This window comes from Cryptomeria japonica, chromosome 6 (assembly GCF_030272615.1).
Source record: "Cryptomeria japonica chromosome 6, Sugi_1.0, whole genome shotgun sequence".
Taxonomy (NCBI): domain Eukaryota; kingdom Viridiplantae; phylum Streptophyta; class Pinopsida; order Cupressales; family Cupressaceae; genus Cryptomeria; species Cryptomeria japonica.
In genome coordinates, this window is record NC_081410.1 from 489007055 (window position 1) to 489022553 (window position 15499).

The window sequence follows — 15499 nt, forward strand, 5'->3', positions numbered from 1 at the left end:
AAAGGTTTTTCCCTGTGTCAATCACTATGTTGTGGTATGCATGATATTATATTTTTTTCTATTAGGTTTATGTAACCATTGTAAGATCTGTAAAAAAAATTTCATTACCCTCTTCTTAAGGTTAGTGTAGGAAGTTGTTTCGCTACTAATTCCCTACAAACTTTCGATAGTTTTATTGCTTTCATCAAGTTATAGTTGCCTCTTGTTTAGTTTTGTTCATTCTTTCCACTACACCATCCTACTGCAGTGGCCGCGGGGCAGATAACTATCTTCTAATGCCATGTTTCTCAAAAAACTCATTGAACTCACCAAAAATAAATATTCCACCTCTGTTAAATCTTAAACATTTGATTTTCCTATCAACCTCATTCTCAACTTTTGCCTTGAATATCTTGAAATTCTCCAATGCCTCAGAATTCTCTCTTAAGAATGCAACCGAAGTCATCCTAGAATAAGCATCAATTAGTAACATAAAATACCTATCAATTAGTAACATAAAATACCTATCAATTAGTAACATTTAATAACATAGATTTGTGTGAACTAAATCTAGTAATCTAGTGGATGAGTACTCTTTTCCTTTGAATGATCTTTTTGTCTGCTTTTTTACTTGACATTCCTTCTAGATGTTGTTCTCCAGTTTAGTCAATCTTGGTAAATCTCTCACTACACTCCTTGAACTAATTTGCACCAGGTTGTCAAACACATTCTCTAGTGCCATAGCTAGCTGTAATCAAGTTCTGATATCAAACACTATCTTGTATCTCCTTCCAGCTGATACATATTTCCATTTGTTCTTCTTCCAGCTACAATAACCATTATGGACTCCTCCTAGATCTCACATCCATTATACTGAAAAACAACATTATATCCATTTTCGCACATATGTCCAATGCTCAAAATATTATGATGCAAACCCTTCACATAGTAAACATTGTTAGTGTTATGTTTTCCATCAAAAGTAATTGAACTAGTCTGAATAATTTGTTTTGTCTGATCATCTCCAAACCTAACAGAACCTCCATCATACTTTTAAGGCTTTATGAATTTACTCTTATCACTAGTCATATGATTTGAGAATCCACTATCAATCAACCGTTCATTCTTATCTCTTCTGGCATGAAATGTAGTAACAACAGTCTTAGAAATATCAAACCTAGGAACAACCTTTTCTACCAAAAATAAACAATTACCTTCATCATAGTTTGATTCATCATTTGAAATTCCAACATCATCCTTGACATAATAGGCTTTCTTATTAAACTTTCCCTTGTTTTCCTTAAACTTTTGTCTTGTTCCCTATTTTGAAAATCTAGTAGCTATATGACCAATCTTTCCACATCTAAAACATTTAAAGGGTAACATACATTTGTACTTGTTGATGCCTTTCTTCAGTTTCCTCACAAATTTTGCTTCCATCTCATCTGGGTTCTCAACATCATTTGGATCATCTTCAGATGCTTTGAATTCTATCTCTAATTTGTCTTTGTTCTTTCAAAACTTTCTCACTTCAAATGCAGTCAAAGTACCAAATAAATGCTCTCTAGTGAACTTCTTCAGATCATGGGTTTTTTCAATGTCTAAAATATTATCACTGTAACTCACCGGTAGAGTCCTCAAGATTTTTTCAATTACATCTTCATCATTCAAGGTGCCTCCAAGCTCTCTAATTTCATTAACTGTGTTGTCAACCTTCTCAAAATAGCTTACTATGTCTTCTCCTTCTTCCATCTTCAAGTTCTCATACCTTCGCTTAGATGTTAGCCTCTTTGTCAACTTAGCTTTCCCATTTCCTTCATAGATATCTTTTAGCTTCTACCAAACCACATAAGCAATATTCAAACGAATAACTTTTGTTGATTCATTTTTTGATAATGCACTAAAGATAACATACCTTGCATTTTCATTTTCTTCATAGGCTTGAATCTCTTTTGGAGTAGTAAGACCATTTGTTGGTTGAACATACTTAGTCTCCACAACCTTTCAAGTGTTGTAAGCTAGAGAAACCAGATAACCTCTCATCTTCACTTTCTAGAAACTATAATCAAATCCTTCAAATATAGAGATGGATAATTTGTGTGTCATTGGATCAAGATCTACCTTAGGCGATTAAGCTCTATATCAAGGAACCACAACTCTAATACCAATTATTGAATATCTAGGAAACTGAGAGGGGGGGTGAATTAGTTAACAATAAAAAAATTCTTTAAGTTTTATTCATAGATCTAAAACAATTAGCATAATTAATCAAAAATAGATAAAGCATAAAAGCATGTGCACATAATAGATCAGACATAGAACACCATAATTTACGTGGAAAACCCAAGAAGGGAAAAAGCATGAAGAATGTCAATTCTCAATATAGAAATACCTATTAAGGTGACACACGTTAAGGTGATTTATAAAAAATATGGATCACTACCAAGATTCTCACAACAAGAGGGCTCACTATCGAAAAAAGGCTCACTGCCAAAGAGAAAAAGATAAAAGAGAATCCACCACTGAAATGCAATCTACACCATCGTAACTACTTCCGGTAACAATCCAAAACACAACTTTTCACATCTAGATTCTTTTAATCTTGCATATCTTCAAACACATCAACATGTTACATACATCGCCAAAGACAGACGTAAAATATTATCCACATGCTATACAACTACCACTACACAACCTCGACCTTTGAACCAAAGAACTTGACTTCTGGATCAATCCAAACCCAAAAATAGCAAGATGCACATCTTTTGAAAAGCCAAGACATCCGAGAAATCTCCAAATGCCCAACATCATTTAATACATACACTACTACTCAACATACCACATCTGAACCTAATCTGGACCATGGGATTTGACATCAATAAGCACATATAACATAATTCTACAACGTATGCATTAATTTTGGTTAAGAAATATTATACTTGGCTGATGTTTAGTATGATCAAATTTACTCTATTATATATTATTTGTAGATTCTTATTACTCTAATGTCTACTATACCTAGTTTATTAAATTATTATAATAAAAAATACTTTGTTGTATACGCAATCTATTATCATAGCATATAGGGCTTGCATGACCAATCCTAAAAGTAAAGTAACTTTTTTCCATATCTTTTCTTACCCTACATGGTCTAGTAGTTCATGAGTGGTATAGTTTTAGCTAATACACAGACTACAATGATGTGATGTTTTGAATAATTGTTAACTATTAATAATTCAAAAAAATGTACAACAAAATAAATTTAATAAAAAAAATAAAGAAAAAAATGTTTCTTTCCCCTTTGCCTTTCTTTCTACTTATTATTTCTATTTTTTTTTTTTTTTAATAGGAAAATCAAAAGTAAACTTAGATTTACACTCAAACTAATTATTTTTCTTTGAATATCATCTTAATATTCTTACAAAATATTTGAGTTTTCATAATAAGTATTTAAAATGTTCTTATACATTATCTAAGCTAACTTAATTATTCTTTTTTCTTATATAATAATCACTTGAAGGAAAATGGATTTACATATTATCTTATTCCATGTAAACTAAGCGTTAGAGGACATTCCTTTATCTTTAAGACAAATAAATAATCTCATGAATTGATGTGCCTAAATTCAAAAGAAAAAATAATGGATTGAGTCAAATGATTGAAATGATTATTTTGAATTGCTTTCTCATAAAAAAATGTGATAAAATTATATTTTATCATAGTGATAATATAAAACTACAACAAACACATCACATTGTATCTTCTCATATTATTATTTCCAACATTGAATAATTAAGATACTATTAAGTTATAAATTAATACAAAACTAGTGTAAAATGATATAATAAAACATTGTGAGGCCATTCTTAAATGTAAACTAAACAAAAGAACTTACGATCAAATATCCTTTATTGCTGTCAGGCCCCTTTTTATTATTTATAATATATGCTTAAAATATATTTCTTATAACTGTCATCTTGTGTTAGACTAAATTAAATCCAACAATTTCCCCTAAAAATAAGTTTATTTGAAGCTTCAAATAGAAGCTCCACCATAATATTTTCTCAAATAAATCAAATATATTTGATATTTATATATAGATGTTGAGATTAGATAAAAAATAAAAAAATACTTAGTTAAAATATTTCCTTTTAAGATTATATTATTGGTAGTATCACTTGTGACTCTTTCTCTCAAGATATTTTAGAACTTATTTGATTTTATAATAGCAAAATTAACCTTATATTGAAAATAATTAAAAAGTAATCTAATGAAGATACTATTAAAAACTTAAGGAATGACTTGCAATTTTATCTTATTGCATTATAATATTAAGTCAACTTTCCATCTAAAGTAATTGCAGCTTCAGTTATTCTTCTAGAAACTCTCCATATCTCATGTTGCACCTCTTCTTCTTTCTTATTTGAATTTATTTTACTTTCCATGGCATCGACTACCCCAGGAAATGAAGCAGAATGGTATTCATTATATTGAGATGGAGCATATACCTAAAAATAAAATTAAAACATCATACACAAATTGTGACACTAATTAGAATACTCTTTATTAATAGTGAAATTTAATAGAACTAAAAATCAAATTAAAACATCATACACAAATTGTGACATTAATTAGGATACTCTTTATTAATAGTGAAATTTAATAGAAAGAAAAAAAAAAATAGATGAATTGTACTATGCATACTTACTAAATGTTTGAACCATGTCCTTCCCTTGAGACCTTTTGAATCTAAAAAGGATCGTTCAGTAAGTATTAAACGATCATTGAAATCCCTTCTCCTTAGAATCAATTTGTAGCCTCCCTTGTTACCCTCTTTCAAGACCTAAGAAAAAAACTTGATTATAATTATGTTAAAAAAAAAAGAATATATGAAAAATAGAATATAAATTGTGTGTGTAGAAAATCTTACTTTTACTTTGATGGCTCCAAACTAATTCAATAAACAATACTTTATTTCTTTTATCATTAAAACTATAAGAATGCATTTATGAATGCCCATTAATAATTTATAGATCTAATACAAAATATAAAATTATTATTTTATAGCTTTAAATACATGACTATTGTATACAAGATTTCATTTATGTAAAAAAAATTCAAATTTTTATATTAAATCAATTACTAGAGTAAGTAATTATAATTTGAACTTACCTTTGCTTCTTGTGCAGCATGTTTTGCAGCATTGGTGAAATCCTTTATAGCTAAAGTGATTCCTTTTATAGTCATTCCCTTAAAATTCTCAATTCTTTGTTTTATTGTATTTGTGTACCTCTATCCAAAATTTGCTTTAGTCAAAATTAGACATACATGTAAAATTTATAAACTAGTTACATGAATCTTTTCTAGATTTTTGAAAGAAATATTAACTTATATAAAATTGCACCAATAAAATAATATGATATTTAACTTGTCATAGTACTAAAATATGCTAGACTTATTATACCTGCAACTCATTAACATATGTAAGATAATTGAATGGAAGAATGCACTCATCAGAAAGGCGAAGAGCAAGAAGCCCCCATATAGCAGAAACTGCAATATGATGAAGAACAATAGTTTTTAGAATATGTATGTATTAATATTATGATTAGAAAAATTTAACTAAGTATACTAACCTGCAACATGCCTATGAAAATATGGATCTCCAAACTTTTCCATCCAAGTGAAACTATCATATATTGTGTGGTAAACTGGATAAGCTAGATAAAATAGAATTTATATCTTAATTAGTAATACATATAGATATAAATATAAATTAAAAATCATAGCCACCTAAAAAATTAAAATAAAATTAATAAATAGGAAGATAACTAATGTGGAAAAATTGCATTCTTAAACTTTAAGAATTATACTAGATCCAATATAGTTTATGACAAATATGTTTGGATTTGTCATATTTTAAACAAGTAAATTGTATTATTCATACATTCACCAAAATACATGTCAATTGAAGGCACTCCAACATGTTGTAGAAATGCTACAAAGTCAGATCCACCTCCACCCAATCTATTAATCTACAATAGTAACATAATAGTTGTTAGATAAATTTTTAATACAAAGAGAAATATAATCCTTTTAACATGGTTGTTATTAAAATAAAAAATATATCATAAAAATAATATAAGTAATGAAAATATCAACATACTCACCTTTACTTTTATTTGATTTCTTGATGCAATCCATGAATCGTACACATTCTTATAAGTTGAATCAGGATCTTTTATCTGAGAATTACAAATGATTACTAATACACTCTTTTTTATAATGTTTATTTCAATATATTGAAAATATGAAAAGTAAATTACATTCATTTATACATTGTAAGATAGAATACATGATTGTTTAAAAATTATAGAACATGTTTTAATTATCAATGAATTGTTTTATCATAGAAAAAAAACTACCAAGAGATAAATGATAGAATTATTTTAATATCATTTAGATATATTATTAAGGTTATTAATTTTTTTACATAAGTTCTTTTAGGCAAGGTAGTTAAGTATAAATTCATGTTATATTCTTTTTTAGATTAATCTTAATTCAATTCTCTTAACTCAACACTTTCTTTAACTTCTCCAATATGAAACATATATTTTTTACCTTTTTTATTTTATGTTTTCCTTCTTATTTAGTTTTTTAATCTTAAATTAATTTTAAACTAAATAAGAATTTTCTATTATCTTTACAAATTTATTATTCTCCATAGAACTTCTATCTTTGTGTCATATTAATTCTCATAACAATTTCCATCCACATTTCACATCTTATTTTGTCTTCTTTTTTTTCATAAATATTCTATTCCTTACCATTTTTTTAAATGTTAACACTCATTCCCTCCTTTTTTATGTTTATTTCAATTTTATTCACTCATTAAATATTTTGGTTATCCATTTATAATTCAAATATTAATATTTATTTATATGTGTACATAATAAGTGTTACCTCAAGTTTCTCATTTTTTAAACATTTTCCTATTTTTTTCCCTCTATTTTAAATGTTTAAACTAAATTAAGAATATGTTGAACATATTAAAAGTTAATTGAAAACATCCACTCTCCTATTAATGTGGAACCATACCATTAGCTTTCCTTACATTATTTATCACCCTTTTATATTTTTATCATTAAGTAGTTTTTGAATTTTGTTCCTCTCTTTATCGTGTTTATTATAATTGCAATTCATTATCTCATGGTTTAATAGCTATAGTAGGATTAATTATGAATTATCTTTACGTTTAAATCTTCATTGTTTCTTTATCAATGTTTTTTTTGAAAAATCATATTCTTTTTACTCTAGATCTATTTCATAATGTTCATCCATATAATATTTCTTGATTCATGTGTATTCATATTTTATTAGATTGAAGCCATTTTTTAGTTATATGATATTTAAATATTTATATATACATCATATAAATATTCAAACTTTTATTCATTTTCATTATCTTATAATTAAATGATGTTGCATCTATCTCCATGATTAGTAGAAGGTATTCAACATCAATCCATTATTTCATAATATAAATTTATGTTTAGAATCATCTATTAACTCATTTAATCAATAATATATTTTAGATTTAATAGCATAAGATACAATGCATAATTTTTGTTTTAATATAATTCTTTAAAATGGATTTTTACTTGATTCCATGAAATAAATACATACATGCATATACATGTGTTCACACACACACACACATATATCAAATGTAATGTTAGAATATCACTCCTTAAATAGGTGAGTATTTTATTGATAAAAGATGTTTTTGAATATGATAAATTATCAATGCATGGTTTAGTTTATAATTTTAGTTCTTTTTGGCTAACTTTAGTTAATTTGTGTGCTTAGAATTTCTAAATCTTTGAGAGATAATTAAAAATGAATGATCGAAATATAGTTAAAGCTCAAAGATTTTAGCAAATGAGTCAAGATATTAGGATTAAAAATGTGTTATTGATAAAGCCAAGGTTTTTTGGATTTAACTTAATGATAGTATGTTTTTTAGTTATGTATATATGGATTAGGCAACCATAATTACTATTGTAGTTGGAGTTGTATGTATGGTTTAAAGATGTTAGTAATATCTTAAGAAATTTTTGGCTTTAGATCTACAAATGAATAATTATGTTCATGGCTAGGATTTCAGTAGATTTAGATTTAGATTTAGGAAAATGAATATAAAGATAAAATTTTATTCAAAAGTGAAGAATGGGATTTGGAAGAAAGTGAGACTATAAAAATGTGTCATTTTATTGTAGAAAATATTTTAGTTAGGGTTTATTCTATCTTAGTGTAAGGTAGGCAAGTATAAATTATCCAAACAAGCTACATGGTGTAAAATGTATGTACTTTTCTTCTTGCATTTTTTTAGAATAGGCTTCTTCCTCTTTTGACAAGTCTAATTATTCTTAACATGTAGTTTTCATTTTGTCAAGAAAATAGTGATTAGATTTTAAAAATTTAGCTTTAAAAATAACCAAGGCTTCACCCATACCCCCACCCGCAGTAAAAGAGGTTTTTTCTTTTTAAGACAATTCTAATAATTTCAAACATGTAGCCTCCTTTTGTAAGGAAAATGGTGTTCCAATTTGAAAATGTTAGATTAGGAGATACTCAAGGCTTCACCTTCATCCCCACCCTCTTGTCCCCCATCAGTAAGAAAAATATGGTGTTTTAAGATAAGGGTAAGGCATCATTGTTTCAAGTAAGGTGGATACAAAAAATATTTAAAAAAAAACAAAACAAAACAAAGCTCTAGGTTTTAGATGACATCTTGTCCAAAGGATAAGAATATAGGCAAGGAGCTTTTGATGTTGAAGATACTTGTTGCCTATAGAATTTGAAATTCTAGATTTCCTACTATATTATCTCTAAAAGATGAATGTGGTATATAATGTTCACTTGATCAAATCATTATTTGCCTTTTGCCTTTGCTTCTTTGGAGATTGAGAAGGAAGAGGATGTTCAAGGCTAATGATAAGTAATTATTAGAAATAATAATAATTAGAATATATGACATTGAAATCTCATAATAAAATTTTTGAAAAGTTAGAATGTAATTTATATCTTTTATTGATGCATGTTACATCTAATTTTCAATTTCCTTCAATTCACAATTATAATAAAAGTAATATGCATTTATAAAACCCTTATAATTAATCTAAAAAACAACTCTACTTTTAATCAATTAAAATACTCTACTTTTAATCAATTAATCTATTTTAATTGTACTTAATTAACTAACCTAAACTATACCCAAGGACACATTATTTTTCCTTCAAAATTCTACCAAAAAAAAAAGCCCGTTTATAAGGTAAAAAGTAGTTGTCTCACAAACATTCATAATTATGGATGCCATTGGAGTACTACGTGTCAGCATCCTTTAAGTTTTGTAAATTATTGTATTTGGTGTGCCCATAAATTTAATTGAATATCTCCATTTTAAATGACATCTCACATGTCAATAATTTGAAGGGTGCACAGAGTTAAACAATCCGACAAGAACAGACCTAAAATATATAAAAGAAATCCAAGAAGTTTTATGGAAGACAAACCAATCCCTTACCCTTCAACTCCACTTTACTTTTTTATTTCTTCATTATCATTAGTTACGTCTTATCCTCAAAACATTCAGAATTCTTCTATTTATTTTAATAGAATGATCTTTAATCATGAAAGCTGCCATTTGGATTCAGCGGCACAAACATCTTATTCGTATCAAAACTACGGAAATTCTTGTTTATAGAATGGGAAATGAAATTTAGCTTGTACGTTAATATTAATTGTATGAAAATCATGTAGTGAACGAATTCCACTAAAGGGCTTTTTTGTATGTACTTACCTGTTTCGTAACTTGTATGAGAAGATCGTCAAGCTGTGGCGTAGCACTTGCGAAGAATCCAGACCCTTGAACAGCACAATCCACGTTCAGGTACGCCACTGCTTTTGCACCCAAGTTGCCTAAATTCTCCTCAACCCACTCCGTTGATCCTATCTGCCAAAAAAAAATATACCTACTCTCATAAGCAACAGAACTCAGAGAAATTTGGTCAGTGATGACTGTACTATCCACAGGAAACATTATCTAGGTTAATGATATCAAGTTTTTTTATCATGAAGTGTGATCTAAAATATAGATATAAAAAAAATGATACAAATGAATCCAGAAACAATTTCCTTCATACATTATAATAGATATCTTGAAAAAAACCAAGAAACCGTACCATTCCATACTCTTCTGCATCCCAACTGCACAGAATAATAGTTCGCCGTGGCTGCCATCCCATGCCAAGTAGAGCACCAAACTTTCTAGCCAGCTTTGCAAATCATTATATAGCAGACAAAAAGAACCCATCAGTTTGCTAGGTTAGTATCGGAAAGATTTTTTCTTAAATTTATTCTTTAAGTTCAAAGTGTTGAGTTTAATTAATTGAAGCATTGAATTTTAGATTCAAAGTCTAAATTTCAAAAAGACATTTATATATGAAATTTTAGATCTAAGTTTAAATTCTAAAGAGGCATCCAAATATGGAATTCCAGGTTGTAATTTCTTAGATTTAATAGTTAGTTTCTAGTATGAGGGTGGTTTTTAAATAAGTGGATTTCTAAATTGTAACTCTTGATTTCCTTAAGGTGGTTTCTATTGTAGTTGTTTGAAAGGAACTAGTGTTAATCTCATTGTTGTGTGTATTCGTCTCATGTTGATACTTGTATGAACAGAATATTTATACATAATAATTATAGATATAAAAATAAATAATTGTGTATGCAGCTTTTTGAATCAATCTTTCCAATCACATTCTGATGATAGAAACATCAATTTAAAAAACATACATAATTGATTTTAAAATCAATCTTTAGATACATCTAATGATTAGTTTTAAAATCAATTGTATACATTTTAGATCACATTCAATAATCCATCCTAGAAAAAATTATAATTCTTAATAAAAAGATAATGAATAGCTGAATGTGACCCAATACTATGATTAAATAACTTACCTCCAACAGAGCAGCTGTACCACTATTGGGATCCACAGCTCCGTATGTCCAAGCGTCACGATGATTTCCAAGAATGACATACCTGCCCATGTACCACCATTATCATGTACTACTATTAACTATTTGTTGTTGCAGAAAGGAAGAATAATATTGATTAATCTGCCATAAAAACAATGAAATACCTGTCCGGTTCTTCTGAGCCCCGTATCACAGCAAGCACGTTTCGAATGGTAGACATTGTCTGATTCTCCTGTGAAAAAAAGTGGGCAGTGCATCCGGTCAGAATGAAAGAAAATGGCTTGTATACTATATTCATAACGATTGTTATCCTTGCAGAAAAAAATATGGGGAAAGTTCTTTAGCTAACTTCTGACATAGAAGTTGATTCTAGGTATTCTACTAAGTATAAAGCATAAAGCAACGAAGAACTACATAAATATGCAATATTAGAAACTCCACTGCTATATTCAATTAGAAGTACAGGGAAGCCACTACTGCTGCAAGAGAGAGTTAAGTTAAGTATGACTCTTGTGACCAGAATCTATTTCAGTTTGATGATTATAGAGAAGCATAAATGAAATTACATTTGTTAATTTTCTTGATTTTAGTATATATTTTTTATCAAGAAAATACATACATAATCAAATTTAGGAAAAAACAAGAAAATACAGTACGGAATGTGGAAACCTCATAGCATTAAGCATTAATACACTTGTTAAACATGAAATTGCAGCGCAAACCATATGTGTTAGGATTTAGATCAATTCAATGAAGACTAATGATATACCACATAGGTGAAGTTGACTATCCCAGGCCCTCTCCCCACGCCATGAAAATCTAAAGATCCTCGCCAAGCAGCAGGAACAGCTGGTCCAGAAAGTGACATGAGAATTTGCTGAGCTTCATTTGCAGAGATTGGCACGGACGGTATGCTTGGAAATCTGTCAGAAATGTCTAAAACTCTTTCACTATTCTCGGTACTGGGCCATCCAGGAGTAGAAGGATCGCCCATTCCCTGCATCACAGTTCCAAATTGGACTCCATCTAGCGGCAACCATTTGCTCTTGGGGAAAAACCCTTTTGTTCCATTTCCACCGAATTGCTGGGGATCGCTGTACATAATAGCCGCAATTGCACCAAATTTAGCAGCAGTTCTCACGACAGTCCCTCTGTAGATATCACCATATCTGGCAATAGCAATGGCCCCGCTTACATTCACTCCCATCTTCGCAAGCATTCTGTAATCTTTTTCTCCTCCATAATTGACATATACCATCTCGCCGACTAGAGTTCCCGACGGTGACCAAGCATGGAACGGCGGCATTACTGATTTGTTGTAATGCCCACTATCCAGACACAGCTCATGCTTTACTCCTGTGCTGGGTGAAAACAAGGAAAGAGATCTAGATACTGGAAAAGACAACAGAACCTTGTAATCGACTGAGTGTGCTGAAAGCCCATACTTTTGAAAGAAATTTTGTACGTACGTAGCAGTTTGCATGTCCTGGGGCGTGCCTGCTACATGCACAGTACGTGTGAGCTCCTTGAGATGTGTGGCAATGGTGAGATTGCTTCCTGCGTTAACAAACCAGCGATGGAAGTAGGAAAGCTCATTCTCATCGGACACACAAGACTGATGGGACTCCTTCACGTAGCTCAACAATTTTATGAAGCCCCCCAGAATTAGAAAAGCAACTATAATTGCACTCCCTCTCATTACCCAGCTCAAGCTTCTTCTATCATGACTCCTACGCTCTCTTACAGACTCAAGCAGTGATGTTTCTTCAATATTCACTCTCCTTTCTCTTGTCTCTGCAAACTCATGGTTTGTGACTTTTTTCGAGACTATGCAGATCATTTTGATGAATTTCAGATTCCTAATGGGAATGTGAATTCCGAATGCAACGATACATGAGATAGTGTGGCGAGTATATGCGTCTGAATTTTGTATTGGAAAACAACTCTGTTCAGTTCTTAATAGGCAGGCAATTGGAATAAATCCTGTCGATACATTTGGGAACAGTATGTAGAACATAACCAGCGATTGACATTTTTTAATTCTGACTGTCTCAAGGCTAATCCTATAATGGATGCTTTCATTGTTGTCATGCTCTTCAATTATTAATTAACCATGTACAAAAATAATTAAAAACTTTAAAAATCTTAAATAAGAATAAGAGAACTGTTCAAGGAAAATGAGATTAGTATTGGTCCCCATTCTTTTCTCTCTCTCCCTCTTTCTCTGCGCATCTCTGTAAGTTGCCTTTTTCCTTTTCCCTCTTGTACCTGCGAATTGTAGAAACACTCTTCTGACTTACGATCTAACTTTGTCACCTTAACAGATTTTAGACAGCTAAAAATCGGATTTTATGTTTTTCCTGCCTGTAACTTTATATAAATCCGGTGGCAGTTATTCTGTCCACTAAAAACAATATCCTGATGACAGATATTAGCTAGGTAGACATCAGTCAGCCTATTTTTAACTTTCCTGAGGTGTCGGTGTAGTGGTCGACACAATGAATGCTTTTTAATTTGTTATTATAATTAAAATAGACTTTAGGGGTAGTCTAGGCCAATCCAACAACATATAAGCATAATTTTTTTATGTTGATTAATGGAATTAGGGGTATTGTTAATAAAATATTTAAATGTATAAAAACAGTAAGTTAGTTCACGGTAAAAGAGTGAACAAGTTTTAAAGTAAAATAAAACAAAGACAACATTTTTTTTAAAATATAGTAAAGTAAAAGTAACTTGTAAGTAAATATTTTTTTATATGCTTAAAAAATGAATATTAAATAAAAAAATCCACAAACTACAAATAAAAAAATTATTATGAAAGGTATCTGTTTTAATAGTAGAATAGAAAAAATACATGCATTATAGGTAAAATATGACCATTAAAATTTATGTCTACATTTGAAAGTAATAAATAAAATATTTTTGATGTAAAATAAAAGTAAAGAATTAACTTTTATCAGAAAAAAAAGCGGTACCTTTTTCTGTTATTATGTTAAAAGATTTTCTATAGTGGCAAAAAAGAATGAGTGGCATGTTGTGACAATAATTCAAAAAATTAAAAGATAGGTAATACATAAGGGAGAGGGTCTTATAGTGGAGCACTCTAACTTTGTGCCTTTTAAAATTTTATGTTGATATTTCAAATCACTCTCAATTTTGTACAACTACTTACTTGTCAAGTACCCTACTTTAAAAAAATTCTTTTGAGTTCACATGGTTAAATATGATGCCACATTGGCATGCTTTTTTGTTAAGGTGTCCAAAATGGTCTCAAATAAAAGTAACACTCATAGTTGTGCACTAAGTCATGATTATTGGTGTGTTGATGTGGCATCACATAATTGATTTCTTTTTTAGACTTATCGAAATCTTTTTGAGGATAAGTATTGACATGACACTTTGTGTAATCCACTAAAGGGCTAATTGTGCCCAACTATGATCCCCAGACCCTGCTCCACTATGGGCTCCTCTCTCCTATTTTAACAAAAAAATAAACTAAAAAAACAAAAGAACCCTGCTCCACTATGGGCTCCTCTCTCCTATTTTAACAAAAAAATAAACTTAAAAAACAAAAGAATTATCACAGAAATGAGATGTTTTATTGAAAAATAAAATTAAAAGTTGCATATGCAAGTAAAATAACTTTTCAAAAAAAAAAAGAATATAATAAAATTTATTATGATGATAACGCCCCAACAAGAATTTGAATTTTAGTAACAAGAACCACCATGTCACAATTTAACTATCATACTATACGACTATCAACAATTATGGATATCATACTAATTAATCTTTCAAAATTTTCAAAACCTCAGCAAATATTATTATAATTTGAAATGTGAGGCAAAAGAAATTGAGCACTCGTCTATGTTGAAATGTGTTGACGATTTATTATGTATAGTGGACGACTCTTTCCAAAAAATTCAGAAACCCAACAGTTCCTTTTATTCGAGAGAATATTATTCAACTTTACATCCAACTTAACTTTACCAAAATTATTGTAATTCACACCCTTAACCTTTAATTGTTTTCTCATGCATTTAAGATATTCTCCGTAAATTTAAACATATGTTTGAAGTATAGTGATAAATTATATTCCGTTTCTTTCACGCCCCAATAATTTTTAATAATAATAAAACCAGCAAGGTAAAATGAAAAGCAGTTTCGTAAAGGAACGTTGTAGAATGTTGGGATCTTTCTTTTCCCAATTTATCATTAAACTCCTAACTTTAAATCAATCATTTCTCAAGCATCATAATATGCTCAAGTAAAAGTAAAAGTAAAAGTAAAAGATAAAGCTCGAATATAGTTCTGTGTAAATATATTATAGACAAAGCCATCATTATTATAATTAACGCGATAAATGACGTGGGGTACAGAAAGGATAAAAGGATAAACAAAAACATCTGACGAAAGTGAGCATAGCAAATTGGAATAAACACAATTCATCACATTCACGTTTACATACGAAATTGAC

At 29.5% G+C, this 15499-nt stretch overlaps 1 protein-coding gene across 1 annotated transcript; it reads right to left on the reverse strand.

Annotated features, from left to right (window-relative positions):
- Positions 1–4310: 4310 nt before the first annotated feature.
- On the reverse strand, positions 4311–13049 carry LOC131052848 (probable glutamate carboxypeptidase LAMP1). Its single transcript, XM_057987484.2, has 12 exons — positions 11789–13049; positions 11184–11251; positions 11002–11083; positions 10224–10316; positions 9842–9994; positions 6150–6224; positions 5927–6014; positions 5616–5699; positions 5444–5532; positions 5152–5271; positions 4688–4822; positions 4311–4487 (listed from the first exon to the last, which is right to left on the reverse strand). Exons 1-12 carry the CDS (start codon positions 13034–13036, stop codon positions 4311–4313), a joined length of 2412 nt encoding a protein of 803 aa, XP_057843467.1. The 5' UTR covers positions 13037–13049.
- Positions 13050–15499: the final 2450 nt, after the last annotated feature.